Source organism: Ixodes scapularis, unplaced genomic scaffold, assembly GCF_016920785.2.
Source record: "Ixodes scapularis isolate PalLabHiFi unplaced genomic scaffold, ASM1692078v2 ptg001990l_1___fragment_2___debris__unscaffolded, whole genome shotgun sequence".
In the NCBI taxonomy this organism is placed as follows: domain Eukaryota; kingdom Metazoa; phylum Arthropoda; class Arachnida; order Ixodida; family Ixodidae; genus Ixodes; species Ixodes scapularis.
Window position 1 is genome coordinate 2,364 of NW_024610226.1, and position 22,054 is coordinate 24,417.

The window sequence follows — 22,054 nt, forward strand, 5'->3', positions numbered from 1 at the left end:
TTAGTGTTTCTTAAATATGTGCAACAGGCTCTTGAAATCATCGCCCACATTTAGTGCACACTTCACTAGCATTGAGGCGTGATTACTTCAATTTGAGCTTTACAGCCTCATAGACGCCGCACATGAACGTCAACATTCTACTGAAATCAGGCTACTTGCATGAAATAATATAAAACAAGAAAAAACAAACAAATTGGCGACGTCAATCTAAACTTGAATTGAGAACCCTACATTTTCATGCCTACTGGGCTTTTCATCAGAGGTTACTCTGGCGATAGCCGTTGAGTGGCAGTGTTTTTGTTTTCGTCTTACTTTACAGTGGTGCCATTATTATTTTTTTTATATTAACACTGCTCCTCAAGTGCTATCACCACAGTCACCCCTCAAGAAGAGCCGAGTAGTCATCAAAACATAGGGTTCCCAAATAGGGCTTGGCTGGAAAAGAGTGGGGATGTGGCGTAGCTGGTTCGCACTGACGAAAAGGCAAACAGCGCACAGTAAACGGGGACTAAAGAAAGTGCAAAAGAGGAAGTCGCCCATTTTTTTTTTTATTAACTGTATCACCTGCCGTGAGATTCGACATGATCTAAAGTAGGCCTGGATACACCTAGACACATATGAAGGCACCTTTACCTGAAAGAACGTTGAACTCAGCTTACATTCGTTCGGAATATAACACGTTACCTGAGATCCAGCGACGAGGTGTAAACTGGTCTATCAGGCACAAGGATAATTATTACGCGCTCATAATTTCTGAATTCGGCTCTGCCTGTCTAGCACAGACACTCGACATCATGACATAAACTATTCAATCAGAAACAGGCGTGCGCCACAGCAAGTTCTAAGCCTCTTATTATCACTCAATGGACAACGAGATTTCGGCATTAGTTAGTTAGAAAGCCACAATATGAAACCGCGTAGATATAAACATAAACATTGTAAGTCTCCCGCGGGATATTTATTTTTTTTGTTTTTAAGTTTGCACAACATATCTATTTATGCAAGAGGACGTAGGTTCTCATTATTTTATACTACAATCTCACCGGCTAGACAGCAATATTCATAAGCACGGAACTCGACACGCCGGGTGTTTCTTAAACTGTCAGCGACAATAAAAGAAGCGTGGTGCTGAAAATAACAAAATGCTGGAACTGAACAAGTTGCTTTCTCATACATCGACCTAAAACGCACACCTTTTGTTGCCCTCGGGTATTTTTCTTACGATACGCACTGTGCCCCAAGATACCGTCAATCGCCGATTACACTTTTGCTCAAGTTCGAATGCACAATACAGAAATTACTGCACGCCATTATGTTTATTGCAAAATCAAAGCTTGCAAAAATGAACACCTTAGGTGAGCCTGCAGATCTTCCTAATATCCCTCCGAGGCGTACGCGGGTCCATGAACGGGTGGATGAAGTGGTCCACGTAGTACGATGTCTTGGCGAAGAACAGCGGGTCCGCGTTTGAACCGCAGACGATGGGACCGCCGGTAACGATGCCGTGCAGGGTCCAGGTACCGTTGGCATTGTGAACCACGGGTCCTCCGCTGTCACCCTACGCAGATATCGGTTACGGATGTGGTAAGATTTATGGACCAGGTAACGGGCTTAAAGGTACGACGCTGGACAAAGTATTTATGCTTGCCGAGCTTTTCATTTGAATAGGGCCCATCAGAGCCCAACTCCTCATAACACAACTTGCCGCTCGAAATTCTTTCTTTTTTTTTTTTGGCGCCCAAAATGAACCGTTTGAAAATTGGCTGGTTTCAGTCGCTCTTAAGCTTTTTTTCTATGGCCGCGTGGTGTTCAAACAATGTGTAGCAACTATAATTAATGTCATGGGTCACCTAAGGAGCACATCCAATATTGAGGATGGAAAAGAATATTAACTTCATTCTGTGGCCTTCAAAAACTGCCAATAAGTTAATCGAAAAAAAAAAGTTGCACAGATCCATGGAGGTACGTGTACACGTCATTATGAATATGGCGACGTGCAGCGGGCTGGACGGCGCAATGGCGCTGCACGACGGACGAACGTTACGACGGACGTGGGACCGCTACTTAGGAACTGTCGTTCGTGGTACCGTCCAATCGATCTTCGAGCGCAGAACATCGAGCGGGAGGGATACATACTACAGCAGAACAATCGCACGATAAACGGTGCACGCAAATGCGCCGTCGTCGTCCTCGTCGTCGTCGTCTGCTTCCCAAACCGGAGAAGCGGAGGGAAAGAAGAACAATGGACGGGCGCAGCCACGTGATTTCTGGCCATGAGCTTCTGTGCTTGTGTTTCGGTTTCGGTTTCGAAGAGTCGAGTTTTTTTGGCTTTATTAAAAGATGCACATGACTCTGCAGCAAAATATTTATTGGGTAGTCTCCTAACAGTATATTAAATCGCTAGCAAAAGAAAATATAATTTTGGAGCTCTGCTGCTGTCCCCTTAAGAAGAGACCTTCGTCGCGCCAGTCTCTACGCCGTTTCGCATTAAATCGTACCGCAGCCTACGCAATGATTTGAAGGAGCGAATCAAGCAACACCAAATGTGTATCTTCACAGCGCTCGTCATTTTTGGGTGTTCGCAATCCTCGGCTAACCTAATTATAACGCATTAAAAACCACACCATATTCACTGCGCGTGATTTGCTTCGTCGGTGATAACAAAAACACTAAGAGGACGAGCACCATGAGGACGTACTTTTGATGCTGCTTGATCTGGGTTCATATGATCGCAGCGCCGGCTCCGGTCGGACTTGGAGTGAAACGGAGCAGAGATACAGTAAACATTGGTAGGATATAGAAACGGTTTTGAGAAACAACAGTTTTCACTAAGATTTTTAAACTTGTGATTGACTTCGCCTCGGGATGATGCATTATAACAAAAAAAAAAAAAAAACGGAAAGTAAAAGAAAAAAAAGGCTTTAATTAAGGTATTTATATACTTACTTAATTCACGCGTTTTTTTTTTGTATAGGGTGCACATAATAGCTCGATGCAATGGTTCTCCGCGTAATCACAATATATATATATATATATATATATTGTGATTATATTATATATATATATATATATATATATATATATATATATATATATATTTGTGATTATATATATATATATATATATATAGATATAGATATATATATATTATCTTTTAGTTTGCAGTTGCGGTTGGCGGTCACCATGTCCCGTATTCTGGGACACCAGTTTCTTGTACGCCATCTACCCGAACTAAACGAATCCATTTTCTTTCCACTGGCTACCCTTCCCACTGACCCGGGGCATTTTCTCTTTTGTCTGCACTACGGCCTTCCGCCACGACCTTTGGCGGTGTTGGGCGTGGTGCTTTGTACATGAAGCATACCTCGACATGTCGACACCCGTAGATTGGGGGTTCTGAAGACGAGTTTTGAGAACCCATTTTCATCTCAATGAAGCATTCCCTCTTCAGTTTCCATTCGATCGGAAAATAATAAAATTACTGGCTGTTCGCCGTGGTAGGTGTTGTATTCGGGTAAAGCGCTAGATATGCTATTTCATTCTCCAGTGCTTTAGTATTAAGGTAGAAAATAGTCAACCACCATCCCGGCACTTCGTCGCCTCAGCAAAGTAAGTGTTTGATTAGCCCGACCACGGGCCACGTACTTATAGGAACCGTGCAGATCTAATTCAAGCCCCGACCAGGGCGCCCCTAGCGGCAAACGGGTCCGTTGCATCGGGCATCTTCCGCCAGTCGCTGCGTTGGTTGTGCGTTGTAGTGGGTTAGCGCTGTAATTTCTGAGATGGCTATTCCGCACCAAGAAAGCCGCAACAATTGCTGCGTGGTCGGCAAGATCGCGCGTGGCACGAAGTACTGCATTGTCTCTTGAAAGCCGTACGAGGCGGAGTACTGCGCGACCTGGGTACGACTTATGCGTCCATACAGGTTAGTGGTGTCTCTTACCTTCCAGTTCGCGCTTTGTTTAAGCTGCTGACGAATAATACAATTAACTTTTTTTCTCTTCTAGCGACGATGGAACAGCATCGACACCGACGGCAAACTAAAGTATGCAGCAAATACTTCACCGGAATCGAGAAGCGGAATGCGGTCGCCCTCCTAAGCCTACCCTTGGATGTTTCCATCAGCCTACAGGAAGATAGTAAAGAGAATCGCGGAACGGCGCGAAAAAAAAAAATCGCCCAGTTATTGTCAAGCTGATTCAGAAATAAACGCACATAATTACCGCAGTCCACTCAACGCCAACTAAAGATTTTGCGGGCGCGCTTAATTTTGTTTGCAGAGTACGGCGCTCCGTGACATCCACTTGTTCGTCGAAACGGACCTCCTTCACGTCGAACATGCGGCCAGATTCGTGAAACAGTTTTCTCTTCGTTATATTGGCACCACGGAAGAAGCTTTCTGGATTCGTAACCGCCTTAAACCCCGTCGTAATCACACCGCGAGCACTGTCCGCTGTGCTGCTATCGCCACTGCTTCCCCCCGATGATTCTGCACCGGCTACAGAAGAAGCTTTCCGGATTCGTAGTCGCCCACTTTCCTCTTGCTGCTCGTTGCTATTACTTCGCGATGATTCTGAGCCGGCGGCACCGGCTTCCGAAGGAACTTTCCGAACTCGTAACTGCCTTAAATTCCGCCGTAATCACGACGGGGACACTGTCCGCCGTGCTGTTCGTCGCCATTGCTGCCCGATGCTCCTGCGACGGCTACCGCCAGGTCACGGCGAACAATAGGCGACCGCCGCGACACGGCCGGCTTGCTCGCTTCCTATGCCGGAATAAAACGCAATATACTAGAAATATCCCTCCTCAAATAAAAATAGCTCGTGAAGTAGATTTTCCCCCGTTACCAAACGACGCATGAAGCGAGCTGAAAAGCTTAGGTATCTATACAGCCTGCTTGGTCTCTCCTGCCCATACGCCGCATACGATGATGATGATAGCTGGTGAAGAGTCCTCTGTAGTACGCGCACCTCACAAAGTGTTGACAGTGACTAATTTTCCCGTTTAATTGCCCAAAGTCCGAAAACGCTGCGCTACACCTTCAAAAAGCCTTTCTTTTTTTTTCCTTTTTTTTTTTTATGCGAAAGCATTACATGCTTCATTAGGCGAAAATCCGGCGTCGTAGGCGGCGTACACGAGCGATGGTACCAAAAATGGCCGAAGTTGCCAAGAGTGAAAACAGGTAAAAAATGCTCAGATTGACCTCAAATTTCTAAGGGAGGTTCCTGTAAACAAAGTAAATTAATGCCTTGGAAAAGAAAACCGTATACATTCCGGTCTGAGTGGGAACCGAACCCGGGCCTCCAGGGTGCGAGACGAGAACTCTCCCCTGACGCCACGGCGGCTCCACGCTATTGGCTGACTAAAGCTGTGTCTAGTGCGTGCGTCATGCCCTTTAGCATTCCCACACATAAACAGTCTTAGATGTCTCTGCCGATTTTGTTTTTACTTCCAAATGTATTTACTTGACTTTACTATTTTCATCGTTTGGTGGAGCCAGGAGACTTCAGTACTATAATACAGAGTGTGCACGCACTCAAAGCCCGAGAGCGAGTGACTTACTGATATAATCATAAGGTCGAAGGTAAGCCCTGGATTTCAAACATGTGGCTGATTCTTACAGAAGATTATCAAGTGCAATGTACAAATCATAGATTATCCTTTTTTTACGCAACTGCAAATGTAGCAAGATAAAGAAAACTCACATGGGAAGCAAAAGGTGATCTTTGAGCCCGTACCTCAAGGCATTACGCTTCACAGCTCGGAGATATTGAGATACATATCGGGCAGGCGGTATCCTTCCCAGGCAAAAGGTAGTGCCGTTCTTGCAACACACCCTTGCCATTAATAAATGTGTGGGTGTGGAGCGGTGCGTTCGTAACAGTGCCAAGAAAAGATGCTATTTCGGGTGGACCGCCAATCGATCATTAGAGAAACGAGAATAGGTTCTGCCACAGAACCAATCTATGTTTCGATAACTAAAAAAAACGGTTGCCTCACTTCGTGATGATCGACTAGGTCCCAAACGCGATTGAGTCACAAAACATTTAGCCTGTGTAAACAGAAAGAAGAAGAAACAAAACCCTAAAACTAGATCATCTAGCATGGAGTTATAAAAAAATATATCGCAACTACTGAAAAGTGAAACGAAGGGATTCGAACAAATGGCGATTGGAATTATTCTTGTTAAAGTTATTCCATTCTACAGAACACAAAGAAGGCTGAAAAAAAAAGTTTATAATCAAGAATACGAGCATACAGGCTCGGATTCTGCTCCTATTCTGTTTTTATTTTGTACATGGTTGTATCCTGCTTGTATTTCTGCCCGTAGCAGCAGAAATACAACGCAAAAGACGAGGCGAAATATCATGCTAACTTACCGTTGTTTTTTTTTGCATTTGGAACATTTGGAGATGATTATCTTTCTTGACTATAAAAGCAGAAATAATTTCAGGGAACTATTTAATGAGCAGCACTTATGCTGGAAATATGTAAAAAAAATTCCTTCCTAAACGTTTTTTTATGTGTACTAAAAAAACTAAGAAAATTTTTACCTTGCTTGTAATAAAGGTTTTTCTTTAAGCAATTTCAACTTACGTGGAAATCGTACAAAGATAAAATATCTAAATAAAAAAGCTATTTATGATTGCTAGAGTCTTTATTCTACATATTCTGTCTCTTTTTAAAGCGTATAATTTAGGCGCCCATTTTGAAGATTTCGTTCTTTCGCGTAAATAGCCTGCAAAGAGTCCGGCGAACGGCCCTACCAGGATGCCCCAAAGGAAAGTGACTCACGTAGCAGGATGAACCGGAACGGTGGGTTCCGCAGAAGCGACTTGGGGGCGCTGGTACACCATCACTGTTCGAACATTCTTTGGTTGGAATGGCTGTTGTCAGAAGCTGCTTGAGTTCCAGTGACTTGGACTTCATATTTTTCGCTAAAAGAAAACAGTGACCACCGCCAAAAATTAAACAATTTAGACCGACTTTTTTTCAACGTTCAATTTTTCTGTTTTCGTCGATTGGATAAGGCGCGGAATAAAAAAAAAGTCAGGCCCATGCCTTACCATATCAAGATAATATACAGGCACTGACACCTTAAGAAACTCAGCGCGTGGCAAGTCTCGAGCATGTGGCTATTACTCCACCACCAACGATATTTGGGCAATACTTGATAAGGATGTCGAAGAACAAATCAGGAAAGAAGACGCGTAAACATAATGATCCAGGCCCTACCCTCCGTAAGCTCCCAGTGAATATAATATTCTGCACTCCTCACATTCAGCACGAGGTGAAAATTTCATACACCAAACGGTGTTACCCACACAAGCAGATTCAAGCAAATTCAAACAAAAAGGTAAACAAAAAACGACGCATAAAACAAATGACACAAAAAACTCAAAATTCCATACTGTAAGATGGTCCTATATAGAAGAGATATATTTATGACGCACAAAATAAAAAAGCCGATGTTGATTTCGCTCGTGCTCACAACTGGCCACATCTGCGATTTGGCTTAAACCATTTGAATGCACACACGAAAAACAAAACGCCCTACTTTCGTGTCACTAAAAATAATCTATTTTCGTACCCACTGCTTATTTTTTGTAGTGTAATTAGCAATACACATTTTAACTCGTTGTGCAAGGCCCGGAATCTATTATAACAAAGATAGTTTAATTACAGGATGCATAGCATTTCTATGATTAAAGCATGTACTCTGTGTTAGCCTATATCAGATGGCAGTTGTAAAATAAGAATTAAAGGTGTACATAAAAATGGCAAGCTCCTTCGTATTTACAAATTGGTAATACACTATAAAATAAACAAAGACAGAGAGTTAAAACGGCGAGTTCGGCTCTTTGGGTGTTAATTCTTAAAGTTAGACGCCAAAAACAACGAGGAAACAAGAAAATATGCCTTTATCATTAAACTCTCAGCTCAGCAGATTGGCAGCGGCGGGTTTCTGTCCCAGTGTGCTTTGCGATGTGTCAGAAACTCTTTTATATGAGGTTAAAAAGCAGAACAGATAAGTTTGTGAGGCAAGCATAAGGAGGGCGGTCATACCTGCGGTATTACCCTACACACATAGACTATCCCACAACTTGAAGAAGCTAGCTAATCTGTAAGGCATTCCTGTTTTTTTCTTTCTGCTCCAAATAAACTACTTGCATTGTGCAAAATAAATTAATTGAAACCCCGATGACTCAGTCGTGATAGAAGGGGTTTACAAAAAGAAGCACGTGGCAAAGTACCGCGAGTGTGTCACTGCCGTCATTCACGAGATTCCCCTGTCATGAGGGAGGGTGTATATTGGCCAGACGGGGAGATGCATTAACGATGGAATCAAAGAACACTATGCGACAACTAGGCAATCTCCGTCTGGTTACTTGACTGTACATTGTGATCGCTGTGAGCGTAACAGGAACAAAAATTTAGCGCGAAATTCTGGAAACATTTAAGGTTAGATCCCATGAAACCAATATCTGTATCAGTGCTCCCTTGTTATCTCTGACAGATAAGGAATATTCGTATCTTACAAACGAGCATGTCACATTGAAATACGTGCTAGTTTTCGCCACTTCCTTATCTGCATGGTGAATGCAAAACATTTCCCATGCGCCTACGCACCTCAACTTGTGTTCGCGCTTGTGTGTTTTTTGTTTCTTTTTTTATATATGAAGTTTAGTTGAAAGTACTCCTCGTCCAGTCAGCATCTCTTCTTGCGTCCTAGTTGGTTTTGGCGTCTAACTTTAAGAAATGAAAGGGAGCTGCATCATCAAGCTCTGAGATTAAACTAGCTCGCCTGCATCGACACTTTAATTCCTCTTCGCGTACAATCGATGCAAATGCCCTTTCGGCGTTATCCTCTCAAACCGTAGCATTGTATAAATACGAACCGCGTTTATCTGTAAAAGTTTTTCCTGATGAAGGCCGGACTCCGGCCGAAACGTCGAAGATTAAATCGTCCGTTGTTGCTGTTTTCACTAAGGGTTCTTTTCTTCTTCTCTCTCTCTCTCTATATATATATATATATGCACACTGCGGGACACTGACAACATGAAGAGAACTTTAGGCGTTGTTCACGTTTCTATCAAATGCTTCGAAAAGCAAACCTAAAATTTGACAGCGTCACTAGTTGTCCCAAATGCGCTAATTGTTTCACCATAACAATTTTGATGACAGCTGTTCACTTCCTAGAGAAACACGCAAAAACTGCAAACTGCTTGCTCATGGCACACACTCTAAAAATATCTGACTTAAATCTCCTGCAGAACACGACACAACGAATCAGAGCAAACAATACCAGTATCCCAGAAAGTGACAAAACTCCAAATAAGATTTTACAAAACAGAGAAAAAAAAAAAAAAGCGATGACCGGAGAGGAATTAACTTTTTGGACAATGAACGTTACATTTCGTTTGCTCATGGTCTCAGAGACCATTCCCTTATTTTATTATAATCATAATCTTAGCTTCGTCATTCGCTGCAATCCTTCCATTGATTGTCATGATTGACTATGTGTACTCTACAGGAAAGTGAACTTCCTGACCTTCCTCAGAGTTAGCAGTATTGCCCGTTGTACACAAGGTTTTGCAGAAACGCTGGTAGTGTGAATTTGTAAGCTGTTTCTCCGGAGGCTCTCGATGAAGCCATTGCATTTCACAGTGGGAAATGAAACGTCTTAAATCTTGACGAGAACTTTAAAAATGCTCAAATCTAACGAGGGCTTCGTACTGTAATAATAGTTTAAAGACGGAATATGCCATACCATTTTTCGGACAAAGCTAAATGAATGGGCATCCGGTTAAATGCATTGGCTTAAAGCTATTTTATAGCGAACTGTTGCGCTTAAATTTGTAAAATTTGTCATCAGTCAAAATTCCTGTTTGTAATTTTTCGCCTCTCAAGACGCCTGCCCGCCTTCATCGCTGCTATCGCTAAAACCACACATTTCAAGAAAGTTACTTCGGAAAATAAGGCCGACAATTTACGTTTTAATTAAACCACGTGCACTTTATGATATCTTCGGGACTTAATGATATCAAAAAGGCGTAACATAAAACAAGAAGTAGTTGCTTCAGTCTTGCGTGTAAGGAGGCTACTTTGCCATTGAAAGCTTAAAAACAGAGCAAGGGGTGTGGCGAACCCCTGGCAACTTAGTGTTGTTCCACAGCCAATAAAATTTGCGGCAAGTTAAAAAAAAGCTCCGAAGAACACATTGCAACGTGGAAAACATGAGTATAAAAAACCACGTCCTACTTTTTCTCGAGCTCTTCCTGACTATACTGAATTTCACACTAAGTCGGAGTGCAGCCGACTCTACCATCCGATGGGGGCCCATGCTAAAGTCCCTCGATATCTATTTTACAAGCAACGATAACCAATACGAATGACAAAGCACATTGCGATGGAACAAGATGGCGGCATTCAGTTGAAACTTCTGTTTTGCTCCAAGATTCGCTTCCTAAAGCCTGCACCGTCACGCAGACGGCGCTGCATAGAACCATATGACACTACTTGTAAGAAGCTCTTATCTAAGGACTTCAGGCCATGCAAGATGCGCCACCAAATGTGCGTCGACACGGAACTGATTGTCTTTGCGCGCCTGCTATCACCGGCTAAGATAATCGCGCACTGGAAAGAAGCGCGGGATCACGGCGTAATTTTTTTAGAATGCGATTGGTTTAAGCCGGTGATGGGAAACACACAAAAACGACGAGTACAGTGACGAAGCACTCTTGACGCAGCTTGATCGGTCCCAGCGGAACGTAGCGTGGGCAGCGCTCGGGCTTAATGTGAAACGGAGTATGCAAAGTAACCTATAATTACACAGGGCGCGTCGAGGCCCAAGCTGCCTAATTATTATCGCCCAACAACCCGTGGAACTGTGGCGTGAGTCGATAAGCAACACCGAAAGAAAAATCGGTAGGTAAGAAAGGTGAAGATAATAAGCCTCCGGCGGTTTTGAAGTCGTTCATGGCTGTCGCAGTGACCGCAGCATATTCGTCATGCGGTGAGAGTGATGTCTCGCCTTTCGTGGCACCCCAGCCCGTGATGTAGAGCTCCGATCCACTGGCCAGTTCTTGGCCGCTCGCTGGCAAGCAAACGGGCTGCACGGTTGCGCTGGTGTTTACAGGGCGGCTCAGCTTTAGGATGGCAATGTCCTCGAAGCCTGCCTGCGGGGATCAATCGCAGGATTACACCACGCCGAAACCATGTTAAGGTATATTTAATAAAAAAGCAGAACGACAATTTGCCACTGTAAGATCGTGCGATATTTTACTGCGAATGCGGCCGTATTTCTGAAAACATTTTGTACGCGCTTTCACGTCCAAGCCTAAGTGTGTGAACCACGAAGCAGGTGGCACGGATCAGTTATTAGCCCACATCAGGTATACGCATAGGACGCAATACGCGGCACGAATATGATATTAGGCTGAAGTACACTTTAAAAAGTTCTTGCACATCTACTTACCCGCAATACACTCAAAAAGCATATCTACAATCTGCGAAATCACTCTGCGAATAATGACGTGGAACATCTCTTTAGACCTAAAAATCAAGTCTGCGCTGTGACATTAGGCAAATGCAAAGCGTCATGCTTGCATTGCGTAATGAGAAAGCTAGCATTTAGGTCTAAACAGATGTTCCACCTCATCATTCGCTGAGCTGATTTCGTAGATCGCAGAGATTAGTTCTTTAAGAGTTCTTCGAATAAATAGACGCGCAGGCATTTTTAGGGTGTATATGGTTGTAAATTGGGCCAGTTGTCAGCACTCAAACATTGTGAAATACAGCCTCAATAAACGCGGACGACGAACGAGAAGCGAAAACGACAAGACAACGGCGGACTGGCAACTGAAATTCATTCTATGAAAAATAAACAACGGAAACTTCTTTAACAGATTACACACACACATAGATTAAAACGCACTCCTAGCAGGAAGCTAGAGGCCGCAGAAATACTGCCTTACAAATTAGCACTCACGTTAGACCGAAGGTACTTTATATCATTCTCGGATAACGCCACCGATGGTTCACTAACACAAATGTCTGCCAACGAAGAAAGGAAGGATGCTTTAATTATTTCTCAAGTCATTTCGTCTCGGTGTCTGCCCACAACTGCGTCTTTCAAAAAAGCGAGAAATTAACAATCCCTGGCGTGGTAGTGGTAAGTCCCCCGACCGTAGCCCTAAGGGAATAAGCGTGCTCTCTCAACCTTTCATTTAAACACCTTCCGGTCTGGCCTACTTAAGATCTACCACACGATATGGGTATCCGGTAGACGACAGCCGATGTACAAATCACAAACGATTTTTGATGTTATGTGCACTTAGCTTGCGGACGTTTGTCAGCGCTAGCACTGACTCGCGCGCATACGTGGCTCATCTTTCGTGGAACTTGTAACACAAAAGGAACCCATATCGACCTCCAACCTGATTTAGGTTGTGGCAAAGCAGATTAAGTAATGAAAATACCACCGTTTGACCGCTTTCCACACCTGCATTTCTCTTTTCTATGCATTTTGCTTGTTTCAAAAGGGAACCCGCTACATCAGTCAATTGGCCCAACGGAAACCCCAACATGCTAAATCAACTGCCCCTTGAAACTCTTTTATCCAGTGAACACACAACTTCTTGGGGGCCAATCGAAGGCATGAAATGGCAATAGCCCTTTTTACTTTTTTTGAGTGGGTGAATCTGTTGTCAAACATCGCCAGCCTTGAGAGCTGACGAAAGGAACAGCAAACGTGCTTTCCTCTTTTTGGGGGACAGCGACAGATGGACAAGCTGGATAACCCTCTTATTATGTTCTCTTTGTGTGTAATCTTTTCAGGGATTTTTATTTTCACAGAATAAACTTCAGTTGTGAGTCAGCCGTTGTCTTCTCGTGTTTGTTTCTTTTTCGTCGTCCGTGTTTACTGCGTCAGTATTTAATAATTTTTAAACAATATCATTTCCAGAATGGCAATTTCGGTGACCAAGGGTTTTGCTATGTCTTGATACATTTTATTTTTATGTGGATAGAGTAAGATAAATACATTTGAAATTGAGTAATGCTATAACAGAAGTCGAAGGTTCGTTGCCGAACTCCCGTCCGCAGGCCTCCCGCTGAAAAATTGAAGCTTGAGTTTTTTTTTGTTTTTTATCTAATTTGTAATTACTTTATTATGCATACGTATCTACCATAGTATTTTCTGTCAAGAAAACACAATTTATGGCTAGATCCTCAAGGTAACCTAAGTTTCAAATTTGACTTTCTGTGCGTTAAAATCTCCTTTCACAGTGGTTTGAAATCTGATAATAAGCTTAAAAAACACTTGACAGGCTTGAATATTTAAATTTGTTAATTAATGCTACACTCGTAACAGTTGTGTGCTACTCAACGAAGTGTTACCCAAGTCACTTGCATCTTTCTTAAGTGCGTCCGAATGTCGCTTCTCTCCACGAAAATATTGAATTCATTTGCCAAGGCACACTTTCGTTTCACATGTTTACCCCTTTAAACGAGCATGCAGTTCACACTTATCCTTGTGGGCGTAGATTATATAGATTTTCCATTCACTGTTTTATACGTCGAGAATTCCGAAGATAAATACGAGTTATAAGCACCATTAACATCAAACAAGAACGCAAACATATTGAAGGGTGTAGGACAGCCATTTCCAGCAATAATTATGTCACTATTTGCAACAAAAAGCCGTTGTAGAGACAACCTAAACATATTCTTACGAGCTGGTATCACATTACTTGACAATGCTGCTTGCGTTTCACCTATCCTCAAAGGAAATAGTTGTTTGTATGTTTATACGGCTTGAAGTTAGTCTGCCTTAGAGGGCGTCTGGTGTCTTAGATGTAGACGAGCAATTTAGTCAGTGCGCTAACCTGGCGTCTTTTGGCGTGCACCACGCTGAAGGGATACACGACAGCACGCCGGTAGGGTGCTCATCCAGATCAAAACGGGCAGGGGTGGGGATGGAACCCACGATCCCTGGGTTCTGCAGCGCGAGCTTTCGCTCCACGTGCTCCGAGCTAGTGTGCTCCGAGCTGGTGTGCTCCGAGCTGGTTTCTCCGAGCTCCACGTACTCCGAGCCACCTTGTTCCCCCCTCTTCCCAATCTTTTTTCTCTTTTCTTTTCTTTTTTTTTCCAATCAAACCGAAATAATTTGTAAAGATTCGGGTAATGCCCATGTTTTCTGGAGGTTGGGAAATCCTACGCCCGCGTCCTGTTTTCCTTGACAATAGATTCGATAAATACCGAGCTTTCGTCTGACACCCGAAATTATTACCCAAAAGCACGAACCCATAAATATAATGTGTGCCTAAACGAAATGTCAAGATCTTTTATATTAACCCCTGGTATTTCGATCTATTTTAAACGATCTATCTCTACCTCCTTAAAACTGTGAGAGGGCGGATTTGGTTAACAACAAGTGTTTTTTGTGCCATTGCAACATGGGACCGCCGAAGACTTAGGTGTGAATTCTCAACACCTATGAGAGTTCAGGCTGTCAGAATCGCAGCTAATACGTGTTTAGCATAAAAAAAATATCCTGTCATCTGAATAGGGGGATCGGTGTCCGAGTGGGCTAGCGCTCACCTAACCTTGGTATACACAATATATTTTTTTTAAAGTTGTTTCAACTTACGATATGTTAAGTTAATATGATTAGGGTTCTATTTTTTCGCTATATACTGATACTAGTAAAAAATTAATCACCGAGTCTGCTTGATAAAACTCGGGGAGAACCGAAAACCCCCAAAATGGAGATTTGTTTTGATGAGAAAAACCCAGGCTTCACGAAAAGAAATTTTTAGCCACAGCTTTATTGTATGGTTACCCGGGAAAAGGACCGCACTGAAGTTCCATCGAGGCTACGTATTTTCTCTTGCTCCCTTCTCGTCCAAATCTTGTTTTTGTTTTGCTTATCGCACCGATATGATTTGTAAGGATTCGGATCATGCCCATGTTACCTGGAGGTTGGGAAATTCTACGCCCCTGTCCTGTTTTCTTTGCCATTAGATTAGATAAACACCGAGCTGTCGTCCGACACAAGAATGTCGCATCCGAAAGCATGAAACCATAAATATAATGTGTGCTGAAACGCAATGTTAAGATTATTTATATAAACCCCTGGCATTTTGGTCTAACTTAAAAGATCTAGCTCTATTTATTAAGAACTGCTAGAGGGTGGGTTCGCTTTGCAACCAGTATTTTCTGTGTTATTGCAACATGGGAGCGCCCAAGACATAGGTGTGAATTCTGAACACTTATCAGAGTTCAGGCTATCGCAATCCCGGCTAACAAGTGCTTAGCATTAAAAAAAGATCCGTCATCTGAATTCCACTTGGAAGCGTCTGGAACAAAGTGCATCCTTTGAGTCACGCGAGTGAAGGAAGTTTTTGTTAATGTGTCTTTGCTCCTGCGGACAACCGTGGAATATTTCCAAAAGTTTTTTTCCAGGAAAACGTAACCTACGGTCTTTCCAATCGTGCGAAAATTGGGAGTCACACAGACATCATCCACTCCGACAAACACTTCGGAGCTGTCCATGGCTAGGCGTTGGTGCGAGCCAAGGTGAACATTGATATCAGTCGCCATCCTTTCCCTGAAACAAAAAGATGCTCACGTTTTCGGAGGTGAAATAAACCGAAATATGGTATTTGTCAAAACTATTTGAGGCATTAAAATTTCAAAAAGCCAGAGCGGAACCAAACCCGATGTCCTCTGGCTAGAGACCGAAAGTTTTGGTACGCGATCGACAAGAAAGCTCCAGGGTTAGGCTTCACTGTTTGCATATTCAGTTGATATATGGCTTTTTTGGGGTCCTACCTCAACTACCAAGTAAACACCTTATTTAGGCTTCACGGCATGGTAATTCGGTTGTTACTGGCATACTCTTCTCGTGAATCGCACTTTGGCACTCCTGTGTCGAATTAAAGAAAATCAAAAATTGGGCTCTTTTATGGCTTGTTAGTACGAATGCAAATCACTGTTGCAATAACTAGCGTGTTAGAGGAATCCCCTACTAGGCCCCACTTTGGCGCCATGAATGAACAAACTTGGATAAGTTAGTCCCTTTTTTTTTTCTTTTGCGTGTTGTCTGATCTTGTCATAAAGTCAAGTATTGGTGAAAAAGAGCACAGCAAAAAGATCTTTAAAAATACGCTAAAAAGTCCTGAATTAACTTTGATAATGTACATTTAGTCTAATTTTAATTCATGGTTTTGTGAAGATGTAATGGAGCACTTGTTTGGGTTTGGGATATGACAAATATTCATTAAACAAATCTGCGCTCGTATAAAAAAAAAGTGTGAAAATGTGTTCGTATGTGTGCATGTGTTTGTGCCAGTGACGCTGAAACGGGGGGGGGGGGGGGGCGTAGGAGTAAATGCGGGAACGTCAACATGAAGTAGAAACTATTTCCCACGTCTCCGCGGGAGATCTTTTAATATTTTCCTCTCGGTTTCTTCCACTGGAGTTTTCTGGAAGCGCCTTCTTTAGCATAGCGCTAGGCCGTCTATGGACGTACTGACTGAGTAAATAAGCTTGAAGTCATGATAGTGTTTTTTTGTTTTTTTTTCAGTGTTTGTCTAACTCGATTTGCATGTAAATATATACCATAAAAATACACATCAGTCACGTAAAATATTTTTTTTTGTTCTATTCTTTATAATTTAGCAAGCTGTTTAGACTTATTGCTCTTAAATTTCACGATTATTATGCTGAAGATATTTCGGAATCCCTTTTTTTTCTCCCGCGATTGTTAAATCTTTTCTATGCGTACCGCATTAAACGTGAGTGACGAGAGCTATGAGTTTATATAGTATACCGAAACTACAGAACTAAGAACCCCCATTTTTTTTTTGCAACGGAAGTAACAACAAAGTGTATTAAGAGCATTGGAAGAGCACTGATCTGCGATTGCAGCTGTTAACAAAATGCAGGATGTATAACCTTGTCACACTAATGAAATCGCAAGCATCTACGTGACATTAGATAGTTTTTTTAAGGGTAACTTTTCTACTAAATTTATAAAAGACATTATTTACTAGTCACATGGTTGTATTTAAAAGCGATGATGGCGACCTTACGCAGATCACTGGTCCTCTAAACCACCGGTCCCAATACTAAAACATCATAAAAAAGGCTGTCTGGAACTATGTCGGGGGCATGATTCTTTCTGGTACAACTAAGCTACATTGGTGATAAAAACACTGCCTGCAGACATGTTCGAAGTATGCATAGTTATGAAGAAAACATGCCTCGATCAAGCGTGTGGTGTGACCGCACAGAATTATGTCATCGTGTGTGCAACGATCACCTTGTCTTTTGTACTACGTATGAGAGGTCTGATTGCGGCTTAAAGACACGTTGCAAGAGAAAGTATCGGAACCTTTCTCACCAGACGCAATGGGCCGCTGTCAACACGTGCTGGTCACTGATGAGCGCGCCGCCGCAGAAGTGCGAGTACTTGGTCGTGTAGATGCCGACCTGCCATGGCCAACTTCCGCTTACTGCAGCGCGACCGCCGATGATCCTGTCTCCCTCGTCGGTGTCAGGCGGAATTTCAGGCTTTCCGCACTTCCCTGCCCCACCGAAAGGCAAACAATTTGAGCACAGGTATGCGCCTTTCCTTCCCATAAAAAAAGACAGAAGAAACATTCCGAGACTCCCGTCTACAAAGATATGGCAAAGAAATACATTTATTAAATTCGTTGCGTGCAATTTGCACCGATATTTAGGGATATGCGTACGTACATGACCTAAGTTCAGAAAAAAAATATAAAGAACAAAAATAAAAATAAACATTTCTGAGGCGTCATGAACGAAAAAAAACATTAAGTTTGCCAGAGGATTAAATTTTACAGTAATTTAAAAAAAAAAAACTGATAATTGTTTAACTTGAATAATATTCCAAGAATTTGGTCTACGACAAGTTTATACAGTATAAGGTTAATTCTCGAAAGAAGTCAACTCAAGCGCCGTGATGATCTTCAAAGGGAAACATCTTGTGTGTTATTGTTATGCCGAAATGTAGGGTTAAAGCGAAATGAATTCTACAGACGTTAGTTGATTCGCTGGGGTTAGTATATAAAAAGAACATGATTATAAAGGTTTGTTAGGTAAGTCGAAAATTCCCCATATTGGCAAGGTGAGGGAGCATACATTAAATAGATGCCTGTCTACCCCTATCTAGTCGTTGCAGACAAAAACTTTATGGAACGAAACGTCAACCCGCGCTGGACATCTGTTTCTCTTTTGCGAAGATAAATAATCGAGGCCAGCCGACCTCGACGAAAGGGGTCTTATTATGATAGTGAACACCAGAAGTGATTACAAAAAAAAACCTCAAGCAAATTAGTTTTTAACTTTACACAGGTGCAGCTGTCCTTGTCCACCTATTTTTTCTTTCGACGTCTACATTATTCTGGTCCGGCCTGAGTAGACTCAACTCGCAAAGGCATGTATCCACATCCTCGTTACGTACCTGACTACGTCATTTCTATTATTTCTTGTCATAAACGATAATTCACGGGCAGTGAAAATATCTGCGTTTCCTTTATTTATTAGGGACAATTTTTATTTATATGAAGCTAAGTTATTTCAATTAAAGCGCATAAAAAAATAAAAAGGACCCTAGAAAAACCTTTAGTTTCATTGAATTTTCAGTCCCTAATGCAACATATATGCTTCCTCTCTGTTACATTTAATCACGAAATCTGTTCTTGATGCGAGTTTGTAATAGTTGCGTTTTCTGCTTCCAGTTGGAGGCAAGCTGGTGAATAATTGAGGGAAGCTGTTACGTTCGAGTTAATTTTTGTATCAAGGAAAGTGTGTTCTTTTTTGCCATAAACATAACGAGTAATAAAAAAAATTTACCACCCTATGTGGGAGATTTCTTACCAGCGAGCTGGTGCATAACTCAATTAAACTTTGAACGTTAAGCCACGTCTTCCATTACACGGATTGAGCCCTAACGTAAGACATTCACAACCTTTATACAATATTGTGTACGACTTATCCATATGTTGCATCATATGAAAGACGAATGCAGCGTTGTTGGGTGCTGGCATTGGAATATCATTAGCTATACTGCATATTTACGTAAATAGTTCTTAGGCAAGAGGGCGAAACTATTTATTTATTTATTTATTTATTTATTTATTTACTTATTTATGTATTTATTTATTTATTCCAATTACCTTTGAACCCTATAGAGGGCGCATCATGTCTTAGTTCTTAAGCACAAACTTTAATCATCTGCAAAGCATGCATTAAGATATGACTTTTTTTTGCCTTTCCTGATCGGCAACGCAAAAAAACCATTTTAGCACACTCAAAGAACTCCTAAACTGCGGTAGTCCTAAACAAAAATAGCTGCTAAATTTGATTTCATGAGATGTTACCAATCGTCGTTACTGGCGATTAAAAATCTGGACACCCTTAGCGTTTAACTAGACAAATAAGCAGGAACACCATATCGCGTACTAATATTAAAAGTATGTGATTTTAGTATTTTAAAAATAAAATTAAATTAATTGCGTTTACTAGCATATTACAAATGAGTGATGGGGGCAGCAAAGAAGTTGCAGAAGTGCAGCATGACGAAGCCCATTTCTCCTTTCTGACAGGTTGGCCGACAGGAAAAATACCAACTTATAAGGCAGTAACAAATATCAGTGATATATAGTCAAACCTTTATCCGCAAGAGGATAATATTTTTGCGTATTGCTCTGTTATTTACTGCATCAACAGAAGCAATTTTTTTAAAAACATCATTGCAGAAGTTAGTGCGGGCTGAACAATCTGTAACCCCTAATTGGTTCGAAGACGCGGCACTCTCAAGGATCCGGCGCTGCGCACTCCTTATATAATATTACTTAAAGTTAGTTTATAAATCTTTTTGGTGAATGATTAAGAATTTCACGGTACACTGTCGCCAGCTATATACATGAAATATAATTTTTTTTGCGTGACTTCATTTTTAAAAGTGGTTCAGCATATGCGTTATACGAGGCATTAGCGACGATCGGAATTACTTTCTTCTGCAACGCAAATAATTTATTCGGGTTCGTATTTGTCGTTGTTCCCCAAACTAGGTCACAGTAGGATGAACGAGAAATGAATCAAGCTTTATATATTAGAAGTTTTAGACTAGTCGGCAAGGTACGACGATACGTGTATAGAATACCTATGATATTTACTAGTTAGGTGTAAGGTTTTATATATAAAATTCCCATTACATATGTTAGAGGAAAAACACGCCTAAAGTAGTTACAAATTCAACCTCAAAGTAGTTCACGATTTTGTGGTGGCATAGCATACTGTACCTTTTAGATAAAAAAGTATCGTTTTTTTTTTTACTTTTCTTATTAAAGAATTTAAGGCACTTAACGTACCGAGCTTTTGCTAGGCAGGTGTTTTCATCAGAAATTAGCCTGTCTGTATTATTCCTTAAACAAATAAACTAGTATCACCGACATAAATTAAAAATGAGGTATTCTTTCCTTACTGACTATATCATTATTAAGCAGGTTAAAAGGCAATAACCCTAAAACGCTACCTTGAGGTGCCCCTACCTGAAATGGTTGTCATTAAAGCGGCCCCTGGACTGTGTAGCCCTTGAATGATCCTTTTTTAGCGATGAAGCTTATACTATAGGTAACTTTTTTATCAACCAGGACAGGGATTTGATTGTACTATATTGTCATAGCGTTCCTCTTCATACCTTTTTCAGTGTTTTTATAGCAGAATGAGCGCCACGTCATACAATATAACTTGTCAAAGCTGTGTGTTGGGCTAGTTGGTATTGGTCTTGGGTTGCCAAAGGCATGGTAGCGCTTTTTTGGACGAGGACAAAAGAAAGAGAGACAAGACAGACACGAGCGCTCGTGTCTGTCTTGTCTCTCTTTCTTTTGTCCTCGTCCAAAAAAGCGCTACCATGCCTTTGGCAACCCAAGAGGAATATAACTTGGTTATAAATTCAGGAATTTTCGGAGCCAAGGACTTGAAACCATGGTGCGCTCGCGTAGTGTTGGGAGGTAATTTGAACACGAGCAAAGCTTATAAACGCGAAATTAAAATCATAGGTAAGGAAATAACTACAATTAAACAATTAAACGCATAAAACTGTTCAAGCTGGAAATTACAAATAATGTCCAAATAATTATTTTGCAAAACTTACCTTTGTATTTTGACAGGGTGGGCACCAGCAAGAGGGATAAAACAATGAATCGCTTCATGGCGACTGGTTTCCAAAAATGCGGCGTCCTTTTGCCCGAGTGTTAGTAAAAGTCCTAAGAGAAAATGAAACCTGTTCAAATAGACCTCTTGTCTCAAGATACCGTTCCTAGGAACACGTGGGGCAGCTGCAGTGCCTAGAGATAAATCGATAAGATTCCTCTCATGGAAAAAAAGATGCCTTCTCGCAAGGTCTGGTTGCCAGATGTTACTGCTTTCGTTGAATCAGCGTCCGGGTTATTAGACGGAATGGGAGCGGCATGTACTCACTACATGTTTCTTTTCCCCTCAAGCGTTATCTGAACCATTTGATGAATTTGTCATTATATTCCTTTTATTTCTATCTACGGTTCATTGCGTGCTCACATATTATTGTTCAGTTGGAGAGTTTGGTGAGTTTAAGGCATTAGACGGAGGTGAGTCTGGTGTTAGAATCTAAAAAAATTATTTATTATTTTCCAATGGGTGGGGTCAATGAATTCCTTCTCCGAGTGGTGACTAAATTAGTATTTAGTACTTTAGCCTGCGGGTGTCTCTCAATATACTGTACGTTTCTTTGAGGCTTTTCTTAACTAAGAAGATCCAGATTTTATGCAGATACACGGTGAATGACTCGCAGAACTTAGATGGGCGTTCTCTAAAACAACGCCCTCCTGAAGTACTTTAATAAGCAAGTCCTATTTAAAGGAACGTTTCAGGGTGTTTTTTCAGCAGTACTTTTCTAATGATCGTTTTAAAATACGCAACGTAGCACGTAAGTGTTAGCAACATCTTTACAGTCAATAAAACTATCCGGCTTATATTT

At 41.6% G+C, this 22,054-nt stretch overlaps 1 protein-coding gene across 1 annotated transcript; it reads right to left on the minus strand.

Moving 5' to 3' along the window:
• Window positions 1-1,297: 1,297 nt before the first annotated feature.
• LOC115309196 (chymotrypsinogen B) lies at window positions 1,298-21,297 on the minus strand. Its single transcript, XM_029967387.3, has 6 exons — window positions 21,194-21,297; window positions 17,411-17,594; window positions 15,484-15,613; window positions 11,036-11,180; window positions 6,796-6,938; window positions 1,298-1,558 (listed from the first exon to the last, which is right to left on the minus strand). The coding sequence occupies exons 1-6, from the start codon at window positions 21,249-21,251 to the stop codon at window positions 1,352-1,354; spliced, it is 867 nt and encodes a 288-aa protein (XP_029823247.2). The 5' UTR covers window positions 21,252-21,297; the 3' UTR covers window positions 1,298-1,351.
• Between the last annotated feature and the right edge of the window lie 757 nt (window positions 21,298-22,054).

What these genes read in the sequence shown, in the direction of transcription:
- LOC115309196 (XM_029967387.3), bottom strand. Translation starts at nt 21,251, where the DNA reads ATGAAGCGATTCATTGTTTTATCCCTCTTGCTGGTGCCCACCCTGTCA. An exon ending in CACCCTGTCAAAATACAAAG is followed by an intron (nt 17,595 to 21,193) that starts GTAAGTTTTGCA and finishes TCGGTGGGGCAG; the next exon opens with GGAAGTGCGGAAAGCCTGAA. An exon ending in GGGCTGGGGTGCCACGAAAG is followed by an intron (nt 6,939 to 11,035) that starts GCGAGACATCAC and finishes GTTTTCTTTTAG; the next exon opens with CGAAAAATATGAAGTCCAAG.